Source organism: Theobroma cacao, chromosome 8 (assembly GCF_053813885.1).
Source record: "Theobroma cacao isolate CCN51 chromosome 8, ASM5381388v1, whole genome shotgun sequence".
Classification (NCBI taxonomy): Eukaryota; Viridiplantae; Streptophyta; class Magnoliopsida; order Malvales; family Malvaceae; genus Theobroma; species Theobroma cacao.
The window spans coordinates 7,008,479-7,033,496 of record NC_142646.1 but is presented as its reverse complement, the minus strand read 5'-3'; the positions used below and the strand labels follow the sequence as shown (position 1 = coordinate 7,033,496).

Sequence of the window (25,018 nt, the reverse complement as noted above, 5' to 3'; positions counted from 1 at the left end):
ACCTTGGGTGGGCCCAGTAAGCGTCCTGTTGACCCAAAACAACAAACAAAGCGCAAACCAACAATCCATTTCGGCCCATGATATAAACTCATACCCTTCCCGCGTTTTTTCCCATTTCCCATTTCCCTTCTCCCGTTCCCAAAAGTTCTTTTCTTCCCCAAATTCAAACGGACCAGCAGTCTCAGAAAACCTAACTCTGCTCAACTCTCTCTTTAATAGACCAACCGTAAAAGAAAATTAAAGAGATAAAGAAGAAGAAGATGATGATGCTGAAGACAAAGGCGTTCAAGGGATCGAGCGTGTTCATGTCACGTAACCTCGTTCCCCCCGAAGTATTCGACAAGCTTCACGGCGTTCTCAAGGATAGCGGAGCCCAAGTCTTCCTCTGTTGTGACCCTTCTCGAAATGGCCCCGATGACTTCCACGTCATCTCTTCCATTGATCACGTAATCTCCTTTTGTTTCCCGCCATTTTCATTTTACAAAGTATTTGAAATTATTTTTAAATGTCTTTATTTTATTTAATCGATTTCTTTTTTTTTTTTGCAGGAGAAATTTGAGGATCTCAGAGCCAAAGGCTGTAATTTGCTAGGTGCATTTCGAGTTGTCAATGACTTTTTCAAAATTACGGTGCTTGATAATTTATTGGTGAAAATTTTTGTGATTTGGCCTCAGGTCCTCAATGCGTGCTTTCCTGTGCAAAAGAAAATAGAGCTTTACCTAAACAAGGATTTACTTGCTGCCTTGCAATGGACGGCCTCAAAGTACTAGCATCTGGTTTCGACATGGATGAAAAGGTATTGCAATTGCTGGGGTTTGTGTTAACAAGTCGATTCTTATCTAGTTGATTATTTTTTGATAAGCTCTTATCTAGTTGAATTACTTATTTAATACCCGAATTTTGATGTTTCTTATGATGATTATTGGTCACAGGTTAAGATTGAAAAATTAGTCACAGCCATGGGGGGAGTATTGCACACTAAAGCATCTTTAGATGTTAGCTTCGTCGTTGTAAAGAATGTTCTAGCTGCAAAGTATAAGGTTTGGTGCTTGTAAAAATAATTCTCCCTCTCTCTCCTGCCTGCATGTGTCACGTTTAAGTGTGCATCCATTGTTTGGTTGATGCTTTTAAGAGCTCACTGTTAGGGCTTTAATATTCTTAAAAGCTAGTAGGTTTTGTGAACTTAGAATACATCATAGTGGAATCAGTTATGATAATATTATTCAAAAATATTTTCCAACTTGAGTTAGGTGAGAAGGTAAACAGGTATATATCCCTGTCTGCTCACATATTGGAGGACCCTGCACATATGTGGGAGGAAAAGCTTGAAAACACACCTGAAAGTGGTAACAGGAAATGGCTCTTCTCATTGTGGAATATTGTAGTAACACCTTTATAGTTTTGTGGACATTATGTTCTGAATTTGAGTTTGAATAAATCCTGTTTATCGGACTGTGGACTTGAGATTGATTATATTTGGAGTTTCTTGGAGAAGCTATTATTACAAAGAAGTCACAGGTTGTACATCACTTTATGAGATACTATCACTAATTATTTTCTATTTGTGCAGTGGGCTTTAAATGTTTTAAAGAAACCAATTGTTACTCTTCATTGGTTATATCAATGCTGGGGTGAGCACCGTGTTGTTCCTCAGGAGTCATACAGGGTTCTTCCTTTTTCTGGATTGACTATCTGTGTTACCAGAATTCCTGCAGGTTGTAATGTCAGCTACCTATTGGCCCTGCTTGTGACAGTCAACTTAATCATTGAATTCTAATATTCTCAACCTCTCAGATGAGCGAAAGGAGATTGAAAAGCTTATCATACAAAATGGTGGAAAATATTCGGCTGAACTCACCAAGAAGTGCACACATTTGATTTGTGATATATCCTTGACATTGTCCCTTAAGACATAAGAATTGATTTTATTAGTTTCTTATTCTTGGTTTCCACTCTATAAGAACATGAGCAACATACTCAAGTCAGTAATGCAGTATTAGATCTATTTATGCAAATTTCATAAAGCCGTCTACTCATTTTTTTCAAGGAATATTAGTCAGTTTTCAAGCCGTTTGTAGTTTTGTTGCATCTGTTTGATGTTTATGCATTTCACCTCAGTCTTTAATCAGCATTTTACTTCCATCATGAACTCATCTCAGAATAACCATCCATGGCCACTTCTGTGCGGAAAAATTGATTCTTAGCTTTCTGAATGTCATTCATTTGTGATCTTGACTTTCCGTAAGCTCCTGAAGGTGACAAGTATAAAGTTGCCCGAAGATGGGGCCACGTTCATATTGTAGTTCGAAAATGGTTTGACCAATCCATTGCTAGACGAGGTAATGCTTTATGTTATTAATAATGTTAAGTTCTAGCACTCATGAGTTCATGACATCCTCGACATTATTTGTACAACCATGTATTATCACTGATTATAGACATTGTATCTGACCGTGAATAATCCTTTTTGTCCCTGGTGGGTAGCATGTCTTAATGAGGAGTCCTATCCTGTCCAGGGTGGCTGTTCATCTTCAAAGAAAAATGTGAGTGGTTCCTTGTCAACACAGCATAGTCAAGACAAGTTTAGAGGAAGTTCTTTGTCTGCAACATCCTTAATGATTAGTGACTTTAATTTGTCCACCGTGCCTCCTACTGGAGTGGGAGATCCAGATCTTGAAGCTACTCTCTCGCAGAACATCCCTTCTATGGTATCAGATGCTCAGGTCATTGTTAAAGAGGATGGTGGTGAAGCACCAACTTTGCAGCCCTCTAATGAAACAAAGCTTGATGGTTGTGTTGCCAATGACTCTGAATCGGAAGACAATGATCTATACTTGTCAGACTGTAGAATTTCACTTGTTGGCTTTGAAGCTTCTGAGATGCGTAAGCTGGTTATGATGGTGCGTAGAGGTGGTGGATCCCGGTATATGTCATGCAATGATAAATTGACACATATAGTTGTCGGGACTCCATCTGAAGTGTAAGTATTTCTTCTTTTTAACAAACAAAGTTATGAAATTATTTCTTTGTTTCTTCTTCTTTTCTTTTCTCCATTGAATTTTCCTCCTTTGGGTTCTATTTATATCAGGCTTTGCAAGCCATGCTTTAACATCTCGTGGGCTCAGTGTGATGATACTTTTGTTGCATTGGCTATCCAGTGACCATGTTGATTTTGTGGACTATCTTTCCCTATTTGCATAAAGCTTTCTCTTTTACATGCTTGTTAGGGAAAAGAAAGAGGTAAGAAGCTTTGCAGCTTCAGGTGTCATGCAGGTGGTAAAAAGCAACTGGCTTGAAGACTGTGATCGTCAAAAGAAAGAAATCCCTGTTCAACAGAGGCACATTGCATATGACTTACTACTTCCTAAAGGTTGCTAAATCTCTGAAGTCAATCACGTTGGTCGTCTGTGTGTGTATCTTCTCCTGAATTCATGTTCATGCAGGATGCGTTTTGTTATTTTTGATATTTCTTTACCATAAAAAGATGAAAATTTTGTTTTGGGTTGTTTGAATTAACAGTTATCATCAGTAAGCTCTTAATAGCTTTTGTTATTCATGATTTTCATGCTGTATAACTTATAACCATGCTTGCTTGCACAGATTCTGTACAGTCTGTCAAAGGAGCGGTGATAGGAATGGTCAGTTCTAATCAAAGTAAATCCTCGGTTCTTGCAAACTCTGGAACTGGAATGTCATCATTTTTAGGGGACAATCTAGATGATAAGACGAAAATCAACAGGAATGGTGACAAGTCTTTGGAAGCCACTGTAAGATCATCCAAGCAAGGCGTACCTCCTACAGTAAATAGTACCAATAATGGTTGGCAGAAGCAGCATTGCGGCTCCATAGTCCTAAATCTTAAGAATGGGATGTCATCAACTGTATTTAAGGGGAAAATATTTTGCTTTTCAAATTCATTTCCTGAAGATAGGGTAAGAATTTTTCCCTATAAAATAATGGCGCCTTAGCATGACATTTTGGTTGCAAATTTTGAGATGATTCTAATTTTTAAAATGTTGATATGTCTTTCAAGAAGATATATACTCTAGAAATTTTGGAAAAAGAAAAAAACTTACTAATACTCACCATAAGTATGCAACAGCATGCTTAAAGGTTTCCAAGAGAGTTTATGCTTGAGAAAATAACCTCCTGAATCCATTCACCTTTACAGAGAAGAGGACTTAACTTTATGTGTTGACTCCGGGAGTAAGCTGGTCAAGTTGATCATGTTGGCTAGGGAATTAGATTTGAGTTGGGCCTTGAAATATATGCTTGATTTGCAGATTGTTGGGCTGGTGTGAACTTAGTAGATATAGGCATCTTATGTGAGTCAAACTCTCTTTGTGAGCTAAAATGTGTATGCTGTGCTTTTCTTTGTATCAATTCTTCTTGAGATATCTGTAGAACTGATTTTGCCCATAGAGGGGTATCTTTGTTGAGATTTTCTTTTGCTAAGCAATTGCATTACACAATTGAAGTAGGGAATTGCCTTATAGTCCCTCAAACAAAATTTTAGACTGGAGAAGGGTGTGGAGGAACAAAGGGCACTTTACTCTTGCACTTGGTCAATGGGGGATGCCCCAATCCAGTAACTAGAAAAATTCTGAACCTCCTCCTTTCAAGTAAGAGGCACCTTCTCATAGCAATGAGTTGATAACTATTTAAAACCCCCTTGGTTTTGTTGTACTCTTAGGTATTTAACTGCCATCTTTGAAATGTTCTAGCATGTTGTATTCATGTTTCTCTGGTATGTTTTCTTACTTTGAATCTGTTTCTTTCTAAGTTTCCAAAGGTGACTTTTCTAGTGTTTATTTCAATTTTCTAAGCTTTGGATTTCTTCTGCCAGAGAGCTGAAATTGTTGAATGGGTGGATCAAGGTGGAGGAGAGGTTGTTGATGATCATGTTAAACAGAGTGTGAATTTCATTATCGAGTGTCATGGTGTGATATCCAGGTCTATCATTGATTCCCAAATTACTTATGTTTCCACTCATTGGGTCCGATCTTGTTTAGAGGTATGCTTGAAACTTCCTCTTTGGCCATGATATGCCTTTTTCCCATTACATAAGGTGCAATATTCTGTATTTGTTTACTACTGTTGCAACCACTGCAACTACTGTTTCCTTTTGGTTTCTTTTTGACTTTAAACTATCATGTTTCATTATCTCTTTTAACTAGTGAACAGAAAGTGGTGCTTCGGTCTGAATAATATCTGGTTGTATTATCTTTCTTCGGTGTCATCTTCTTGTCAATGCTGATGGAAATTTGGTATTTAGGATGGATGCTTGCTTGATGTTGGTTGTCACATTCTTTATTCACCACTTCCCTGTCAAATTCCTTTTCCTGGGTTTAAAAGCTTTCGGTTTTGTGTTTCACAATATGAAGAGAAGGATAGACTGCTGTTAAGAAATCTGTGCTTTATTCTTGGAGCCAAGTTTGTGGAAAAACTTACAAAAAAGGTGACCCATTTATTATGCAAGTTCACTAGTGGACCAAAATATGAGGCTGCATGTAAATGGGGAATATACTCAGTTACAGCAGAGTGGATATATGAATGTGTGAGTCAGGTATGTTTCTGATTCTCTCTGTCTCATTTGTGCAATTGTGCAGTGGCAAACATGTCTGCCCAGAGTTTATGTATGTTTTTCTGTTCCCCCGGAAATAAATGGGTGCAATTTGTACTGTTCAGAATAAAGTTGTTTCTCTGGATCCATTTTTCCCAAAAGAAGTTACTGCTCAAGATCGAGAGGCAGGATTATGCACCGTGAGCCAATTTCCAACACAAGCTGTTCAAATGATGTCTGTAGACATTCCGTCTCAGTTTATGACTCAATCACAGGACCTGAGAACACAAACTCTTGGTGGTAAAATTGAAAGTATTATTGGTGGTAGAGATGAGGCCGAACAATCAAATGTTCATCTTAAAAGAGCAAGGTGCATGGAAGAAGATGATCAAAATGGTCTGCTTGCTTCTGTAGTACATTTATGCGAGCCTGTTTTGAACGAGAATTCTACTGAAAACAACAAATCAAAAATTGTGGGGGAAGCTGCTCAAGTTTTGCCTGATGTAGCGGCTGCTATAGAAGACTTACTTGAGCAAACTAGTAAGGTGAATATTGATGTCCCCTGCCTTTACCACCTAATTGTTTGCTGATTGGTTGACTCATTTTATCTCTGCTTCTTTTTCATAAGATTCATGATCAGAAGTCACCAGAGAGGAATGGGTGTGATAAAAGTGTATCCTTGTATTGTTGATTTTTCCACTATTAAAATGTCTACTTTTCATCTCTTATATATGTTTCTGCATTGGTATCAATCCTTGATGGTAGAACAGATCTTTTCATCTGATCGTACGGGCCTTTGTCAAGACCATACTGACTCTCATTCTGTTATTGGGTTATCTAGACATTGGTTAAACCGGTCAGTACTCTATATTATTACCAAATAATTATTGTTGCTTATAGCATGTTAATACTAACGGATGAACTAGTCTTGATTTCCTTGCATGTGCGTGCTACAGCCAAATAAAGAACCTACTGAATTTTGGGACAAAAGCAAGGCCAATGTGGAATTATTTTTTCATTATAGCAGGAAATATTGCTTCATTCTCATCTCCTATTGACCTTCTGCTTTTTTCAGGACTGTGAAAAAAGATGAAACCTGCAGTTATTCTGGAGATGGGAATGCCGGCCTATATGATGGTTTCAGTGAAACACAAACTGAGTCTCAGGTTTCAGATCTCACTTTCCTCAAAAGTTTTTCTACTTCCTCTCTATTTCAGTAGTTTTTTAGTGAGTTTAAAATCTGTAAAGGTCTTTACATGGACCTGACATTAGTGACTTTGAGAGGGAAAAAAATAAAGTCGTCCCAACTTTCAGGCTCAAGACCCTCTTCTCCCCGTCTAATTTACCATCATAAATTTAGGGCTTAATGCTGGCAAATGCAGGTTGTGGGTTATGAAGAAGATTTGTCGGGCAGGCAAATGCTTATAGACAGAGTTCGAACCCGGAGTAGCATGGCCTGAAGCGCTGGAAGTCCACCCTTGGAAGCAGTAGACTTGATACTGGCAACCAAATGAAGTTTGATGAGTAGCTCAGGTTTGCTCTCACGCTGATGCATCCATCAAGTTTATAACCTTGCTAATGTACATGCTCCAATAGGGAGATACTGCAAAGGAAATTGCAACACTTGTACTGTTGTACATAAATGCACTTGAAGCATGTAGAAGTTCATTTATTGATCCAAAATAATGTGCAAATTCTGTGTATTCTAACTGGTTATTCTTGTTCTTGTGAATTGCTATTTCGGTGCTGAGAGTTCCGATGGGAACTGGAAAATGACGATAAGCTTGTAGTTTCCTTGGATGTGACATCGTTTTATCCACTGCGTATGTATTCGGAGACTGACATGTGACAATGGGAGGCATTAGGAAAGGCCAAAGGGAAAGCAACAATAGGGTGAAAAATAGTGAAAAGCGCAAGCTCCTTTTCTTTCCCCTTGTTTTCTTTTCTTTTAACTAGATAAGGGAAACTGTTTTTTTGCTATTATTCGTTCTTTTTATTTTCCTGTCCGATTTATCCAAATGCCTAATAAAAAATGCAACAAAAAGGTTTTAAGTTACAATTAAATTATGGGTGAGATGGAAGTAAAAAATAACAAATTCTTTCAATATGTCTTGTCCAAATTTTTTAATAAAATTGTAAAAATGTGTTTTATTTTTAAATAAAAAATAATTTCACAATAAAGTGATATGAAAATGTATCGAATTTTAATTTTTTAAAGTGAATTCGTTCTTAATATGATTCACGTCAAGTACTTTCATGAAGAGGCAGCGATGACGACGATGATGTGCATAGATGGAGCATATCAATAGATAAAAATCTTTAGAAGTTTATTAATAGAGCTATTACATTAATTATAAGAGAAAGGGGCTTCGTGTATAATTATCTTTTTATGAATAAAATTTTTGTTTTTTTGTATTTTTAATATGTATAAGAAAATGTTTAGAGATTTATCTTTTTTTGATTTTCACATCTATAATATTATAGAAAAACCGGAAAAGAAAAATTGCAGGCTGGAGGAAGAAAGAAAACAAACAAACGCTTACAAAGGCTAGAGAGAGAGAGACGGCATAAAACAAAATCGAAATTCTTTTAAAAAAGAAAAAAAGAAAAAATGAAGAGAAGAAGGCAGCAGTAGCACATCAAGAGCCAATAATATCACTACAAAAATCCAAAATCTCAACGTTTTCCCCTATCGGTATTATCCACAACAATTATTCGTCTCATCATCCACACAAAAAGCTTTTACTACCAAACAGTTCCCAACTTTAAACAACATTAGTAATTAGTAATGCCCCCCATTTCCCACCCAAAAAAATAAAACAGAACCAAATATTACAAACTTTTCCCGTATGGTGGAATGCCTCGACGTGTGCCACGTGGCTATCGTCGACATGAAGAGGTTGTCTCCGGTGGTCGGCCTGTCAACCCCCTTTAAGTTCGGTAGAGAAAGCAAGGTGTCCGGTTTTGGACTCGGATTCGGGTTGAAGCGGAAAGTGGTGGTAAGGAAAAGGCTGAAGCTTGTAGTGAGGGCGGAGTTATCCAAGTCTTTTTCCTTCAATCTGGGTCTGGACTCTCAGGTTTATTTCCTTTCAATTCATTCTCTTCTCTCTTTCCTCTCACTTGGTTTTTTCTTTTTCTCTTCTTTGTTTTCTTTTATTTCAATTTCAAGTTTAAACGTATTGTTCGATGAAATGACCGACATAGAGTCTTGGACTGGTGTTATCTAATCTGTTAGTACTATTATTTTTGGTGAAATGATTCTGGCTTTGATCAACATTGTATTAAGCATTGTGCTTGGTCCATGATAATGTTTTAAGCATCCTTAAGGATAATACTGATCTAAGAGTTTAATATTGGCTGTCTATTTTATATTGGTTTCATATGTTTTGAAAGAGCTCGATGCGGGGTTTTGTTGTATTGATCTTTGCTTGTGCAATTTCTCAAATTTATAATTGTGTAATAGTTCATACCTCTTTTGAGTAAAAAGGCTGGTGATTTCTGTTGCAGCTATCATTTTCTTCTTACTTTGTTCGTTGTGTCTGTTAAAATACACACATATCAACACTGGTTTGAAGAGGTTCGTTAGGGTTTATTTAATATATGAATGAAAGAGCAGCAACTAGCTTTAAAAGGAAGAGAAGATCTTTCAATTCTTTCAAGCATTTTATTAAGCCCATTCGGAATCATGGACAGTGATTCTTGATATTCCATTGTGACTACTGACTATATCCTCTGGTGAATTAACTACATTCCCCTTATGTATATCTGTGGAGTATGGTGAAACAGTGATAATACTTGCTCAAGATTATCCTTCTCAAAGATTTTTTTTTTTTTGTGATTCCATGTCTGTTTTATGATGCTAATGTTAGTAAGTGGTAGCAAGTACATCCGAGGTAAATAGCTGCATTTTTCTTTACTCCTGGTCTAGCAGACTATTTCCCTTTTTTTTTTTTTTTGGCTTGCCTTTTTTAATCTTATAGAGGAAATAGTGAATTATGTTTTTCTTTCATTGTCTGACACTTTTTTCTTTGGATTAGTAGACTATCCAGTCACATGATGTATCGCAGTTGCGTTGGATTGGTCCGGTTCCTGGGGATATAGCAGAAGTCGAGGCTTATTGTAGAATTTTTAGAACAGCTGAAAGGCTCCATGCTGCTTTGATGGACACTTTATGCAATCCATTGACGGGTGAATGTATTGTTTCGTATGATTTCACACCAGAGGAAAAACCATTAGTGGAGGATAAGATTGTGTCTGTGCTTGGTTGCATGCTATCTCTCTTAAACAAAGGAAGAGAGGATGTTCTTTCAGGAAGAGTCTCAATTATGAATAATTTTCGTATGGCAGATATAAGTGTGATGGATGATAAGCTTCCACCACTTGCTCTTTTCCGGAGTGAGATGAAGAGGTGTTGTGAGAGCTTACATGTTGCCCTGGAGAACTATTTGACACCTGATGATTTTCGAAGCCTGAATGTTTGGAGGAAGTTGCAAAGGTTGAAGAATGCTTGTTATGATTTGGGTTTTCCACGCAAGGATGAGCATCCGTGCCATACATTGTTTGCAAACTGGCAACCTGTTTGTTTGTCTACATCTAAAGAAGAGATAGAGTCAAAAGATTGTGAGATAGCATTTTGGAGGGGTGGTCAAGTAACAGAGGAAGGCCTGAAGTGGTTGATTGAAAAGGGATTTAAAACCATTGTTGATCTAAGAGCTGAGATTGTTAAGGATAATTTTTATCAAGCAGCCATGGATGATGCTATTTCTTCTGGGAAAGTTGAGTTTGTAAAAATTCCAATTGAGGTTGGAACTGCACCATCAATGGAGCAGGTTGAGAAGTTTGCATCTTTGGTTTCAGATTTCAATAAAAAGCCCATCTATCTCCATAGTAAGGAAGGAGTATGGAGAACTTCCGCAATGGTCTCTAGATGGCGGCAGTACATGACTCGCTTTGCATCTCAGTTTGTCTCAAATCAGTCTATGAGTCCCAGTGATACACCTTCAAAAGCTGCAAATGGATCAGGAGAAATGCAGGCATCTTCGAGTTCGGAAGAAAAGCTCAAGTTACAAGAGACATTGAATGTGAGTCATGGTTCAAATGGAGCACATAAGAATGAAGTCTTCTCAGACAATGATAAAGAAGATCAGCGAATTTGTGGGGCCAACAATGACCTTGTTTCCAGCCAAGTTATGACATCAGAGGAAGCAGTTGATAATGCGGAAGGAACTATGATAAACATCTTTGAGAATATTGATCCTCTAAAGGCTCAGATTCCTCCTTGCAATATTTTCTCCAGAAAAGAAATGTCCATGTTTCTGAGAAGTAAAAAGATCTCTCCTCCAATGTATTTCAATCATCAGCTCAAAAGATTAGAAACCCTGCCTGTTTCAAGAGAAACATCTACTAGAGCAGCATGGGGAAACAAGGTGGTTCATGCTAATGCTAAATCCCAGCTTGCAGAGGCAGGAAGTTCCAATGGATTGTTTAGTGCTACAAATCAATCGCAAGAGCATCACAGTACTGCTGCTGGCAGAGGAAAGTACTTGAATGGTGGTAGTTATGCTACCAGTAGCACAAAAGTGAATGGATTTGTTGAAGGGGAAAGGTATTCCATGACTGAAACCAAAGCTGCAACGTTAGATGGGAATTTCAATGAGCATGTTACATCTACCTCGTTTAGCAAGAGACAGAAGAGCAATGGTAAGGCCTTCTCAGATTCAAATGATGATGAATTGGGATCGATTGAGGGAGACATGTGTGCTTCTGCAACTGGTGTTGTAAGAGTGCAGTCACGAAAGAAAGCAGAGATGTTTTTAGTGCGGACAGATGGGTTCTCCTGTACCAGGGAAAAGGTAACTGAATCCTCCTTGGCCTTCACTCATCCTAGCACCCAGCAACAGATGCTTATGTGGAAGTCTACACCAAAGACTGTATTACTGTTAAAGAAGCTGGGGCCTGAACTAATGGAAGAAGCTAAAGAGGTACCATTTGAAGATTTTTTTTTTTTCATTGTTGGCCATAATTGCCTCCATACACTTTAAAAATAACTACCAAAATATTTTTTATTTCAGTCATATTTTAAGTCTGTTGGTGTGTATTCTTGTATAATCTGAAAATGGAATCAAACTGACTTCAGCATTTATAAATTCTGAGGCTGTTGATGGTGCAGAATGTAGACATTTGTAGCCTCGACCTTTGCATGCAGGGATTGTTCCAACTGTTGGGCTTTTATTTGAATTGGTTTTAGTTTTAAAGTCCCAATATGATCGCTGTTTCTATTGCTGCATTGATTATTCCAATTGTTAGGAACTTTTTAAATGGTTTCAGTAGTGACTTCTTGTTTGAGGTAAGGTATGGCTGCCATAAGGTTGTTAAGAAGGATCATTATGTTGGCTGTCAGTGTAAAGCATAATACAGCAACATCCTCCAAGTCTAACTTGAACATGATAGTTTCTTGAACTTCCAGCTGGAAATTATCTCTTTTTTTTTATCTGTGATTGATTAGCATATATTAAATATGTGCTTCTGCAGTTGCTTGTTTGATAAGTAGCAGTTCTAACTGCATTTTTGTGTTTGATGTGCAGGTTGCTTCTTTTTTGTATTATCACGAAAAAATGAATGTCCTTGTTGAACCTGATGTCCATGACATATTTGCTAGAATCCCTGGGTTCGGATTTGTCCAAACCTTTTATAGTCAAGATGTCAGGTACCTTTATGATTTATTGTGCAATAGAGTTGATAGTCTACTATTCCTCATGCCTGATTGGGATTCTGCTTGTTCTATGCTCGTATGACAGTGATCTGCATGAGAGGGTTGATTTTGTGGCATGCTTGGGTGGAGATGGGGTTATATTGCATGCATCAAATTTATTTAGAGGTGCTGTACCACCTGTTGTATCATTTAATCTTGGATCTCTTGGATTTCTCACTTCCCACACTGTAAGTTGCTCAGTTATGTGATTTTTGTTACTGGATATTGGATGTCCTCATGATTGCCCATTTTTTTAATCTCTTTACCTTTGATTAATATAGTTTGAAGACTACAGGCAAGACTTGATGCAGGTCATCCATGGTAATAACACGGCAGATGGTGTTTACATAACTCTTAGAATGCGCCTACAGTGTGAAATTTTTCGAAATGGTAAAGCAGTGCCAGGAAAAGTATTTGATGTCCTGAATGAGGTCGTTGTCGATCGTGGTTCTAATCCGTACCTTTCTAAGATTGAATGTTATGAACATGACCGACTTATAACAAAGGTTAGTTAACTTCTTTTAATAAAGAAAATTTAAGCCTCAATTGTCACATAAGCAGTGAGTTATGCTTGCTCTCATGGATTATAACTACTTCGCACCTGCTGCTATCTATGCATTGAATGCATCCATGCATTAAATGTTAAATACTTATCTTATATAGCTTTAAAGATGGTCAATCTTTTTTAATTTTCCCATGATTTTATTTAATAAAAAATGTGCTTTTAGGTGCAAGGTGATGGAGTCATAGTAGCCACACCTACTGGGAGCACTGCTTACTCTACAGCTGCTGGAGGTTCCATGGTAGGTTGTCCTTTCAAGTTCAGAGACACATATGAGGTTTATAATATATAGACCATGTTGAGTATCATGTTTATTCTGTAAGTAACAACAAACTGTTGCAAATGCAGGTTCATCCAAACGTTCCTTGCATGCTTTTTACACCTATCTGCCCACATTCCCTCTCATTTAGACCAGTTATACTTCCTGATTCTGCAAGGCTTGAATTGAAGGTAAAGTTATTCACATAAGAAAGACCACTCGTAGATAATCGTAGAAATTTTTTTTCTCCACAAATAAGAATCTAGTAAATTTTTTTTATCTTTTGGTTTAAACTTATATACTATATTTGCTTTAATTGGTCAAACTAGCTCCATGTTTTATTTTTCCGGTGGGTATGTCATTGCTCATGTGATGTATTAGATAAAGTTTGTTGCTTTTTTGTAGTATATTATGGTTAGTGCTTGTAAGTTACAGGATTGGTGCTGGGAACAAGGTAAGCCATAGGCAAGTAGTCCGTAGCACTAAGTGTACACCAAGGTATCCTAACTTACTTTTGACCCTCAAACGCCCTTTTGGCAACATGGTCTAGTCTAGACTGGACTCTTATTGCTCTACACCATTGTACTAGAGTAACTTGCTACAATGAACCTTGCTACAACGCTTCTTCTACAGTGATACCATGGTCGGTAATCAATTTCATGAGGTTTTAATGTAAAGGATCCACTAGAGTGGCAACTGTAGAGCATATGACTCATGTCATTGCTTACTTGGAGTAACAGTGGTTTCATACTAAGTTACTAGCTAAAGAGAGACAATAACCAAAGAGAGAAAACTTAGAAAAATATAGTTTTATATTTCACAGAGGAGATTTTGCTAAGAGAGGTGATAACTTGGAAAAATAAAACTTGCCTCCTTTGTGAGTAAGGATTTTCCCTTTATAGGCACACATTGGACACACGAAGACACTTGCTGCTATACCTTGGTGATAGTAACATGACATTGACAATGACTAAACTTTTGCAAAGGCTTACAACTTTAATAAAGTAAATATTATCTTGTCTTGGAAAGAGACAAAAAAACACTTCTTTTGAAGTGGCACATTCTTCAAGATGGCATGTTCTTTGATGTGCCTTTATCTTTTGAGGAGACCCATTTGTTGAGAAAAACAAGGGGACACAACTTCAAGTATTTTGAGGTGGACAAGGCGGGCCACACTTGTAAACACACTAGTAGAGCATACTTAATATACTTGTATTCTTATACATATTTTAGAGTGGGGAGTCTCTTAATCACTATCATTTGGGAGATTAAGATGGGAATTATCTACTCTAGGAGTAAAATTATATCCCAAATGTTCAAGCCATTTTTGATGGGAAATTATCATTTCCTGGTCAGGGAATGCCATGGTCCATGGGGTTGGGTTGGGTAGAACTGGAAGAAGCTTGATTAGGATTGATATGTTTCTTTGTGTGTTTAACTGGTCCTTGTACTTCGTTCACGAAGAAGTCTTTGGGATTGAAGTCTTCACTCTTCACCAAGGTCATACAGGGCTTAGGAATCTGCCCAATAAATGGTTGGTTCTGGTTGTAGGTCCTGGATTGGCGGTGGTTGCCAATATGGATCCCTTTCAACTGGTTTCAAATGGGAAATGTTAAACTTAAAGTTTGGGAGGAGTGGTCGTATTGTTGGATTTGTGCATTGCTGCTCATAGATATGCCTATCTATATTGAGCTGTTTGGCATAGTCTGGATAGTCTCTCCAAGGTGCAGTGGCTTGTGAATGAGTCCATATCTCTGAGAATATGATCCTGTTTAGTTTACAGAGCTGTCTTTGGACTTCAATATATTCCTGAGAATGTTCAAAAATTCCATCATGGAGGGAATAACCTTGGCTGCAAAGGATGGCAGTATAAGGGAAGTATTGAATAGTGCTCATGTAATAGCAAGGGCGATGAAAGGTGATGATAATTTGTGGGATAGGGTAGTACCTGTTTTGCCTTGCAGATGTTGTGAGTCATTGCCTCCAAATAAGTATGGGCTTGAACCAAGGAAGTGTTTGAAATTCTCATTGGGGTCTATGGGGTATCTTCTGGGGCTAGACCATGTTCTGGATTTTACGGGGTGTTTAGATGAAAAAGGTAAGTGAGAATTCTAAGGCGATGTAGTAGAGATGGCATAAATAGCACAAAAAACAGAGAGTTTCTTTTGGGAAGAATATCCAGTGTCAAACAGGGATGTAAAATGGATGGATGAAGGGGTATTTAGGATGCACCCCAATAGGTTGGATTGATGTATCTCAAAACCTTCGAAGGATTTGGCTTTGATACTTGAGTATGAGCAGGTAGGCATGAGTATGGAAAGAACTGCTTATGATTAATGTGAAAAGTTTAGGTGGAAGTTGATCCAGGGGAGGTTGTTTTCCATTTTTGGAACGTTATTTGGATCAAGAGGGTAACTGTTGTCCTCTGGAGGGACAATAGAAGAAGAGGCTCTTGAAGAACTCATCATGGCAATGATTGGAATGATCTTTGAGGAGGAGAGTTTCTAAGATGAATGAGAAGTTGGCCTTGAGAGCATGTCTGGACCGACATTGTCTTTTTGTTTTATATGCTTAAAAGTGAATGTGTACCATGAAAACCATTGAGGCCATCTGAGTAGTTGTGCATTGGGAAGGGTTTTCTTTTTTAAGTTAAGCATGTGATCAAAGGTTGACATGTTTGATTCCACAGTGAAATGGTGGCCAATGAGATAGAACTCGAACTTATGAATCCCATATTTAAATGCAAGTATTTCTTTGAACTTCCACTTTTGTATTTGTATATCTTTCTTTTGCTATCAATTTCTTTGAGTAGAAATATGGACCAATACTTGTTACTTTTGTCGGTCTGAAGGATTCTTTTCCCATGTGAGGAATCCGCAGGGTAAGAAGTGATTGGACAGTAGATTAGAGAATCTGTACTGCTCTTATTTGTTTCTAAGTCCACTGTGCTAGAGAATCTTTTTTAACATTATCTTGAGAGTACTTCAGATCTTTGTGAGATTTGAGATGAACTCACTCATGTAATTGACAATTCTAAGGAACTATTGGACTTGTTTCTCCATGAGGGGTTCATCTAGGAAATTCTGTAGTTCTTGAGTAATGTGTGGCTGAGCAATATGTTGTCCATCTTTGAGGTGCATGCCAAGGGAATCTATTTCTACTCTACTAATATGTTTACAATTATATGCCTGCTTTTCCCACCTCAAAATGCTTAAAGTTGTGTCCACTTGTTTTCTTTGACAAATGAATCTCCTCGAAAGAAGATAAAAGCGCATCAAATAATGTACCACTTTGAAGAATGTGAGAAGTGTTCTTTTGTCTATTTTCAAGACAAGATAGTATTTACTTTATTAAAGTTTTAAGTTTTTGTAAAAGTTGTCTAATCATTGTCAATGTCTTGTTACTATCATCCATGTGAAAGTATAGTAACAAGTGTCTTTGTGTGTCTAATGTATGCCTGTATAAGGCAACTCCTTCCTCATGAAAGAGGCAAGTATTAGTTTTTCTAAATTATCACATCTCTTTGTAAAATCTTCCTTGTGAAATATAAAACAATGTTTTTTTAATTTTTCTCTCTTTGGTTACTCGCTCACTTCAGCTAGTTACTTAGTGTAAAATCACTATTCATACCAAGTAAGCAATGACATGAATCTATATTCCACAGTTGTCATTTCGGTGGATACTTTGTATCTGAATCTCATGAAATTGATCACCAACCATAGTATTGCTACAAAAGCACTATAGCAAAGTTCATCATAGCAAGTTACTGTAACACGATGACATAGAGTCATAAGGGTTTGGCCTTGACTAGACCGTGTTGCCAAGAGGGCATTTGAGGATCAGAAATCGGTTAGAATATCTTGGTCTACATTTAGTGCTATGGACTACTTGCCTACTGTTTTCCTTGTTCCCAGCCAATCCTGTATCTTTGGCGATATCCAATCTTTGCCATATTATATGAAGATTCCCTTATCGCTATTTGCAAACCTCTGATCAAACTTTTTATTTATAATTGGCATGTGAGAATAAAATCATTTCTGTGCTATACCTGGCTGGAAGTTGCTTGTGGGTATAGTTGCTGTAAAGAAAGTTGAAGTATAGGGAGTGTTGCTTGACAAGTAATCATTTGGCCTAGTTGGACTCTTGTTTGTAACCATTCTTCATTTTTTGGGTCTTCCGAAAAACTTAAAGGAAGGTGTATTTTAGTATTGAGTAAGACAGACAAAGACAGCATTTTAAGTTTCTGCGGGTAACTTGATGGTATTCCAATTTGGAGAGCTTCTCAATTGGGGTAGTTTTTTTGGGTCTTATTGCAGCTAATATACCTCATTTGATGTTACTTTGTCATCTCTTCTCAGTAATGCTTTTAATATTAGCTATTTTCTATGTTAGCATCTCAATTAGCTTTATGGAAGTAATGATACAATTTACACAAATGAAGTTGTATTTCTGAAACTGCTCCTCATCTTTGTCATATAGGTTATAGTCTGGTGGAGAGTTATGGGTTTATTGTGCACAAGCTGAGGCCATTTGTTGCTAGACCAGGCATATAAAATTGTATGAATAAAGATAAACAAACTGAAATTGCATTTTATATCTGAGAGTTCTTTAAAGATGTCATCACAATGTGTATCTGCCGGAAACTCCTTATATTGTCTTTCGAGAAATTACCTAATTCTTGTTAGGCACATTATATAAAACACTGAAACATTGTTGTTTCTGGTTTCACAGATCCCTGATGATGCTCGTAGTAATGCTTGGGTTTCTTTTGATGGTAAGAGAAGGCAGCAACTCTCACGAGGACATTCTGTCAGAATATCTATGAGCCAGCACCCCCTTCCAACTGTTAATAAATCTGATCAAACAGGTGATTGGTTCCACAGCTTGATTCGCTGCCTAAACTGGAATGAGAGATTGGATCAAAAAGCCTTGTAAGACCTCTGACATTGGGTAGCAAGTTTCTTCATCTTCATCATAGGATGAAGCTTCATGTAAATTGCTGTACAGATATAAAGTTGAAGGATTAAAGTAGGTTTAGTATACAAAGTGAATGTTATTCATTACCAACATAGGCTTCACCATCAAAGTAGAGTGGGTCAACTTTCACCCTTAAATTGTACAAATACTATCTGTTACCATACAGCTTTTGAAATAAAAAACAAAATTTATTTATAGTTTTTTTTTTTTTTTTTTGGGGGGGGCTGGGGGGTGTGTAGGAGATGAAAGAACTAATCTTCGGGTTTACGTTCTGTATCAAAGCTTTAATTAATGCCCACTCGATCAATTACATGTATTTCTTTCTGGTAGTTTTCTGTCATATATTTTTGCAATTTCATGTGGGAATGGTGCAATAGAGCCATAAAGGAAGGTTTTTCGATGTTAGACCTGATAATTTTGAACACAACATTTTAACACGACAGGAGAAGATACGAGTTAAACAGGTTTTGAGTTTAGTATTAATGTGTTTCGTGTCTAATCATGTCTGATGCGAAAAATACGTTTAAACATGTTTACTTAATCGTGTTATCGTGTTTAAACGTGTATACATGACACATTTATTAACTTATTAAAAGTTAATAGTTAAAAATTATTTTAATTTTATATAAATAATTTTAAATAATTATTTTAATAAGTTTTTTTAATTTTATAAAGGGTATAATGTAATTATACATACTCAATCTTAATTTTTAACTTTTGGTAATTATTTGATGTTATTATTATTTTTGTTTTATTATAATTATTTTTATAATTATAGATTTTAAATTTAAATAATAAAATTATATTTAATTGTAAATATTTTTATTTAATCGTGTTAAACGTGTTAATCATGTTAAATGTGTTATTAATCGTGTCGTGTCATATATTGACACGTTTAATAAATGTGTTAATCGTGTCGTGTCTTGTTACACGTGTATTAAACGTGTACGTGTACGAGTTTTAAATTTAAAACACGAGTATTAAACGTGTCGTGTTCGTATCTAGCCTTAATGTATTTCGTGTCTAATCGTATCTGACACGTTAACACGAATTGCCAGGTATACTCGATGTTGAAAGTATTTCAATGGTCCATGCAGAGCATGAATCATGACCCAAGATAAGATGACTGATCAATGAAGGATAGGGCTTTAACCTTTGGTTTTCTATGAAGGATTAAAACAGATGGAGCTACCCCAGCCTAGTAGGAGTATAGTATAGTTGCGTTCTGTTTCTCTTTTTCATTTTGATCACCTTCCGTTACCCAACAATACTTGGGATAAGTCTCCGCTAGCTCTTGGCCAGGTGCACTTGAGCTAGCAAAAGAACATAAAACTTGACTAGGAGAAATTAGTCTTCTAGTGGTGCCCTTAGTTGGACATTTACTTGGATTTCCTTGTCATCTTGCTGCTTCATCAATTTTGTGGAGAATGGATTTCATGGACTGAAGTGGAAAGTGAAAACCATCCATCATGTACCTCACAATATGCCATAGATTGTCTCTTTCTTTTCCATTTTGCTAATCTAACTAGAAAATCTGAGATTAGATTGATAAATTTTAGTCCTTTTCCTCTATATACCAACTGGAACATGCATCCCAGCAATATATTAATTTAGAAAGAAAACAAAAATAATTTGATCCTTTTTTTCGATGTGCCGCCTGCTTGTGTTGAGATGCATGTGGTACATGCATGTTCTGCAGGAGGGCATCTATTTTCACTGAAATAATTGTGAAAATTAAATAATGGAAAAGAGAGGAAAATCCAATAATAATGAAGGAGGACAACTGCTGATATATTAGGAAGTCAAAAAACTCTGGAAGCTGTTGCTTAAAATAAAGAGTAGAATTCATTAAACATATGATTCTAATTTACAGAACCAACTTTAGCAGATGCATGAGCATCTCATCATGTTCATCACCACAAACAGTCCAAACTCGAAAAGCAAACACCCTAGTAATAGCTAGTTTACTCACTTGAGCTCTCTATCCTTCCCTGGAATTTTAATTTCGAGGAAAGAAAGGGCTACGCATGCAAGACTTAATTATACTAAGGGCCATATGCCAAGAACGAAAAGTAAAAGGTAAGACAAAAGCAAAAAAAAAAAAAAAAAATTATCTCAGTTTTTTAACTTCTTATCTTCCGGCTGTTACATGGCCCTTACAGCTTGGAACCTTGGTTCTTTGGGGAGGAACTTTTGCTGAACATAAACAGACATGTAGTCACCAAAAACAAACTTGGGATAAGTTTGTTCCACTTGTTGGTTTGTTTTCTCCACCAGCTGTGGTGCAGGAGCTATGGTGGCACTAAGGGATGGATTGTAAAATGAGGCGATCGATCGCCTGTTCCCGTCAGTGGAGCTCATAACACGGTGCCAAGCACTCTTGTATCGGCCATTGCTCAGGACCTCTATCTGATCACCAGTGTTGATGACAATGGTGTTCGGCAACGGCTGCACATCAATCCATTCCCCATCTTTCAGGACTTGAAGGCCTCCCACCTTGTCATCTTGGAACAGTAAGATGACACCACCTGCATCGGTGTGAGCTCGAAGACCATTCACTCTCTCGGGGTGACGACATGGTGGGTAGTGGCTCACCTTGGTCCCAAAGAAGGCATTATCACCACCTTCTCCGTCATTGAATGCCTTCTTGATGTATCCCTTTGGTAAGCCTAAGTTTTCATCCATTACTTCCATGACCTTTTCGGCCAATTTCTTCAACTCAAATCTGTATTCCTTCATGGTTTCCCTGTCATGAACGTCAACAAGTTAGAATATTGTATCCAGTCATAAGCAAGCGTCTAATGAACTAACTTGTTAATAACTGATCATAGAATATATATTACTTACTCGAATCCGGGTGTTTTGGATGGCCACTCATTATCATCCAAGAGAGTAATGACATCTTCCCAGTCCACATTCTCCAACCTTTCACCAGTCTCATCCAACAAATTCACCAGCTTTGAGTTCTTGAAATTCTCTTCCCTCTCCAGCTTATAGAACTTGGTTGAAACCTTCTTCACTCTCTCCAGCAGCTCCTCTGGAATCCCATGGTTCACCAGCTGCAGTAAATATAATCACACACACACACACCTTAAGAATTTGCATATATAGACAAAACTAAGACGAAAGCCGTTGCTTCCAACGGTTAATAATAAGAAAAGGGTACCTGAAAGAACCCCCATTCCTCGCATGCATTTGCAATCTGAGTCAGTGTCATGGCCCTCTCCTCACCATTGAGCTGAGAGAAATCAAGCACGGGAATCGCCATTGAAGTGGTAAGCAATGAACGAGAGATCACAACGAAAGAGAATGGCTAGCAAAAGAGAGTGGTATAACTATAACTTGAAGTTGTGAAATGCTTAGCTACTTCAAGGTTTGCACTTTTTTGGGTTGACAAAGGGAAGAGGGGGTCGGCCCTATTTATAACAAAAGCAAAGGAGCAAGCTTCCCGCCATATTGGCCAACCATTAATTTGTTGAAAGTCCCTTTCTTGTTTCTCGAAGTAGCCGTTGGGGTGAGGTATGGGACGGTGACACAAATGAGTAAATAAATTTAATAAAAAAACAAGGTCAATGCCTTTGAGATGTTACTGGTAATCCACAACACAAGCATACTAATTTTTCTCTCAATCAAAAAGTTAACACACCTTTTCCTCTGGTTTAACTCTTTAATTATCATTAATCATTACAAAATCGCTGCCACGTACTAATCATCCTTCAAATCTCCAACACAATGATGAGCTCATCTCTTCAAATGTGGGGTTTGAATTGGATTCAAAATATTCAATTATCAGTCTCCTAATCATAGCAATTAAACCCCCCAAGTGTTATTTTCACCAAATAAAGCCTCAAATGAAGTCCACAAAAGATCAAATGGCTTTGATTGGTTCATTCATCTGCCAGACAGTGGGGTCCAAAACCCAAATAATCAAGGCCAGGTGGCATGATCAAGTGTCATTCATGTTCAATATATTCCTTTTTTGCTTGTTTGCTCATCATGGAATTTTCTTTTCTTTTGCCTTCTTTCTTACTTGTAAGTCAAATCTTTGCCGACTTCCCTCCCCACCCTCCCATTTGCCTTGGATATAAGGTTTTGACTCCTTCCTTCGATCGTGTAGGCTGTGGCCCCCATCACCGTCTCACCTCCCACACACCCATGAACATGATCTTCAACCCATGCACTGATATATATGTAGGCATAGTTTAAGGGTTAAGCAAGGCAAAGTTGGGGACTATTAGTAGATCATAAACAAAGCTATCATCAACCCTTTATTTAATATTGCATTGTCAACTTATAAACTATATATAAACTAAGCTTCCCTTTCCTTTTCTGTTTCTGTCCTTTTTTTTTTATCTTTATTCTTAATCGGGGAAGGTTTGGGGATATAATTTAATAATCAACCTTTCATTTTTGAAAGTTTAAGCCAACATTTAAGGTCAAAATCAATATATATCTTAACATTCACTTTGTTATTGCCCAAGGCTTATCTAAAATTCAATTTTAACCTAAATATGTCAAGAGACTTGAATTTTACACGATAACATTGTAAATTAAATATTTATATATCAACAATTTAATTATTTACCATTATCTATATATATATATATATATATTACTTCATTAAATTTGTATACATTTTAAAAGAATTTCATTGATAAAGTGTATAATATAAACTACATTAATTATAACATTAGCTATCTTTAAATAAAATCATAAGATTTAAATAATTTGACATAATTAAATTGGTGGTAAATATAAACTAGTAAGTGGTATTGTGTAGGGCATGGGAATAATGATCTGTAATTCAAGAAGCTGCACTGTATGAGCAGTTGATGCATAGTTGGCCATTTCTGATCATGATTCCAATAATTGTCCGAGTGTTAGGGTACAGCTTTGAAGAGACAGGCTATATTGGCCGTCTGATGAAGAACTAGCGTCACAAATTTTAATCAATTCATTGCTGTACTTGTTCAAGTACCTCACAGCATGTGTCAAATACATGATCAAACCCCCAAGCTTGCAATTGCATAATTGGCATGTTTTGGATCTTGTGGTACACAGGCACTGCTGCATCATGCGCCACGATGCATCCTTCTTAATCATTATTTGCAGTCCATATATGCTTATAGATTTATATAATTTGACATTTTTAGAAATAAAAAATCTTAATTTATTTATAGCAATAATTAAAGCAATGATGTTAGTCACTTTTTGATAGAGATTTTGAATTCCAATCTCATAATTAATATCATTTGTTTTTAATTATTTGAAAAAAGATTTGAATTTTTTTTAAACAGAAAAATTACGTACTAATTAATGAATCAAATGTTCGAATACATTTAAGTTGCTTTCTCTCATTGCTGAAAAAGCATGAAATAATGCATAAAATAGTTATTGTTAATTAATTTTGGTATACGATAAGAGTCTGGGAATGAATTAACCAAACCAAAGCATCCTCTCAAACTATCCCAGTGAACTGATGAGAAAATTACAAGGGCTAATATATATATATATTAAGGTTGTTCTACGCTAGAATTAATTAACAATCAAGACAGATAATCCAATCCGTGACCATGACTTTTAAGTAATTAATTGTGAGTTTTGTTAAACAGAACATGGTTTTGTTGGTCAAATGTCAACTAATTAATTTGCAATTAGAAAAATCTAAATCTTGCTTAATGGTACAACTTGTACTAACTAAAAGACTGTTCTCCACTCCACGAGTCTGCAGCTAGCAATCCTCCTCCCAACCAATCTAGTAGAGAAATATGGTTTACGACAAGAAATCAATCCACAAAATTCACTGTTAACTTTAATATTCTTATGTTTAATGTCAAAGGACAAGCATATATCTATTAATTTTAAAATATTCGAATTCGAATCCTATTATTTGATAGGATATCCGAATTTTATAAATATTTGATTAAATTTTTTAATTGTTACTTGAACTCGTATCTGAATATTCTAAATGCTCTCGTTAAATACTTATACTCGTTAAATATCCGATTAAAAAAATTTATATCAATTTTTATGTATATTATTAATAAAAATTAAATTAATAAATTAAAATTTAAAATCATAATTAGAATGATTAATAAATTTAGTAAGCATTAAATTAATTATAAAGAATTTATAAACTAAAAAATAATTATTTGTTGTCGGATTCGAGTAATGGGTATCTAAGATCATTATCCGAACTCATGATAGGTAGTAATTTTACTACCCAAACTTTATCCGAACCCGATTATAGAGTGTCTTAATTTTAATTAATCGGATCAACTAATATAAAATACCCAATTACAAAGTACTCAGTGACTTTCTTGTTCATATCTCTAGTTTAATAGGCTTTTAGGTGCCTAAAATTACCAATCTTAAATAGGGAGTTAAGAACATGGATTTGATCGCTTCTCGGGCTTTGCAGTTGGTCACATTTGATAATGTTTTTCTTAAGCTAAATTAATATAACGAATGCAAAAAGGACACACACCTTGTTGAAGAAGCATGCCAATTAACTTCTCTTAACTAACAACATAAAACAGCTTAATTATTAACTAACAATAATAAAAATTTTATCATCAGTTTATCACTATCAGATATTTAATCAAAGGGCAGCCATAATGGCCATGGGCCTTCAAATTCATTCCCCCAAGACATTGTCTTCGGATTGAAGGTGCTTTGGGATCAGGATTGAGAACTCAATTGAGTATTATTAATGTTGCATGAATCAAGGATTAGGGTTAAAATTAATTAATTGTGAAGTACTGATTCCCTCTTCCCATGGCTTAAAACAAAGAAAGTCTCTCATCCTCACATGGTGCTGACTAATGGGTGTCTCTGATTTAGAAAGCATTTGTTTCCATGACAAAGAAATGGTCTAGGGAGTCTGCACATAGATTTGGTTTTCTG

The 25,018-nt window shown here is 36.4% G+C and overlaps 3 protein-coding genes across 4 annotated transcripts; 2 read left to right on the top strand and 1 right to left on the bottom strand.

Moving 5' to 3' along the window:
* The first annotated feature begins 93 nt into the window (after positions 1–93).
* Positions 94–7,339, top strand: MEI1 (transcription coactivator). The gene is given in 17 exon segments (XM_088809125.1): positions 94–446; positions 549–591; positions 675–796; positions 933–1,040; positions 1,571–1,715; positions 1,795–1,886; positions 2,246–2,339; positions 2,485–2,980; positions 3,228–3,370; positions 3,601–3,932; positions 4,847–5,014; positions 5,276–5,566; positions 5,689–6,108; positions 6,192–6,247; positions 6,249–6,419; positions 6,639–6,729; positions 6,946–7,339. Coding segments are annotated over 17 exon segments (3,036 nt in total). The 5' UTR covers positions 94–260; the 3' UTR covers positions 7,024–7,339.
* A 946-nt stretch (positions 7,340–8,285) lies between these two features.
* Positions 8,286–18,428, top strand: NADK2 (NAD kinase 2). 2 transcript variants are annotated; one of them, XM_007019140.3, is made up of 8 exons: positions 8,286–8,640; positions 9,604–11,544; positions 12,148–12,269; positions 12,361–12,502; positions 12,596–12,820; positions 13,043–13,117; positions 13,225–13,326; positions 17,867–18,428. In XM_007019140.3, the coding sequence occupies exons 1-8, from the start codon at positions 8,413–8,415 to the stop codon at positions 18,068–18,070; spliced, it is 3,039 nt and encodes a 1,012-aa protein (XP_007019202.3). In that variant the 5' UTR covers positions 8,286–8,412; the 3' UTR covers positions 18,071–18,428. The 2 variants fall into 2 exon arrangements, with proteins under 2 accessions (XP_007019202.3, XP_007019205.3); XM_007019143.3 differs by having other exon boundaries at positions 8,499–8,640; positions 9,601–11,544.
* A 1,510-nt stretch (positions 18,429–19,938) lies between these two features.
* LOC18592410 (2-oxoglutarate (2OG) and Fe(II)-dependent oxygenase superfamily protein) lies at positions 19,939–21,513 on the bottom strand. The gene is made up of 3 exons (XM_007019139.3): positions 21,279–21,513; positions 20,960–21,171; positions 19,939–20,858 (listed from the first exon to the last, which is right to left on the bottom strand). The coding sequence occupies exons 1-3, from the start codon at positions 21,378–21,380 to the stop codon at positions 20,258–20,260; spliced, it is 915 nt and encodes a 304-aa protein (XP_007019201.3). The 5' UTR covers positions 21,381–21,513; the 3' UTR covers positions 19,939–20,257.
* Between the last annotated feature and the right edge of the window lie 3,505 nt (positions 21,514–25,018).

Excerpts from the sequence above, each read along its gene's own strand:
- LOC18592410 (XM_007019139.3), bottom strand. The coding sequence starts at position 21,380 with ATGGCGATTCCCGTGCTTGATTTCTCTCAGCTCAATGGTGAGGAGAGG. Across the intron at positions 21,172-21,278 it reads AGGAATGGGGGTTCTTTCAG|CTGGTGAACCATGGGATTCC; the intron begins GTACCCTTTTCT and ends TATTTACTGCAG. Across the intron at positions 20,859-20,959 it reads TCCAAAACACCCGGATTCGA|GGAAACCATGAAGGAATACA; the intron begins GTAAGTAATATA and ends CGTTCATGACAG.
- NADK2 (XM_007019140.3), top strand. The coding sequence starts at position 8,413 with ATGGTGGAATGCCTCGACGTGTGCCACGTGGCTATCGTCGACATGAAG. Across the intron at positions 11,545-12,147 it reads TAATGGAAGAAGCTAAAGAG|GTTGCTTCTTTTTTGTATTA; the intron begins GTACCATTTGAA and ends TTTGATGTGCAG. Across the intron at positions 13,118-13,224 it reads CAGCTGCTGGAGGTTCCATG|GTTCATCCAAACGTTCCTTG; the intron begins GTAGGTTGTCCT and ends TTGCAAATGCAG.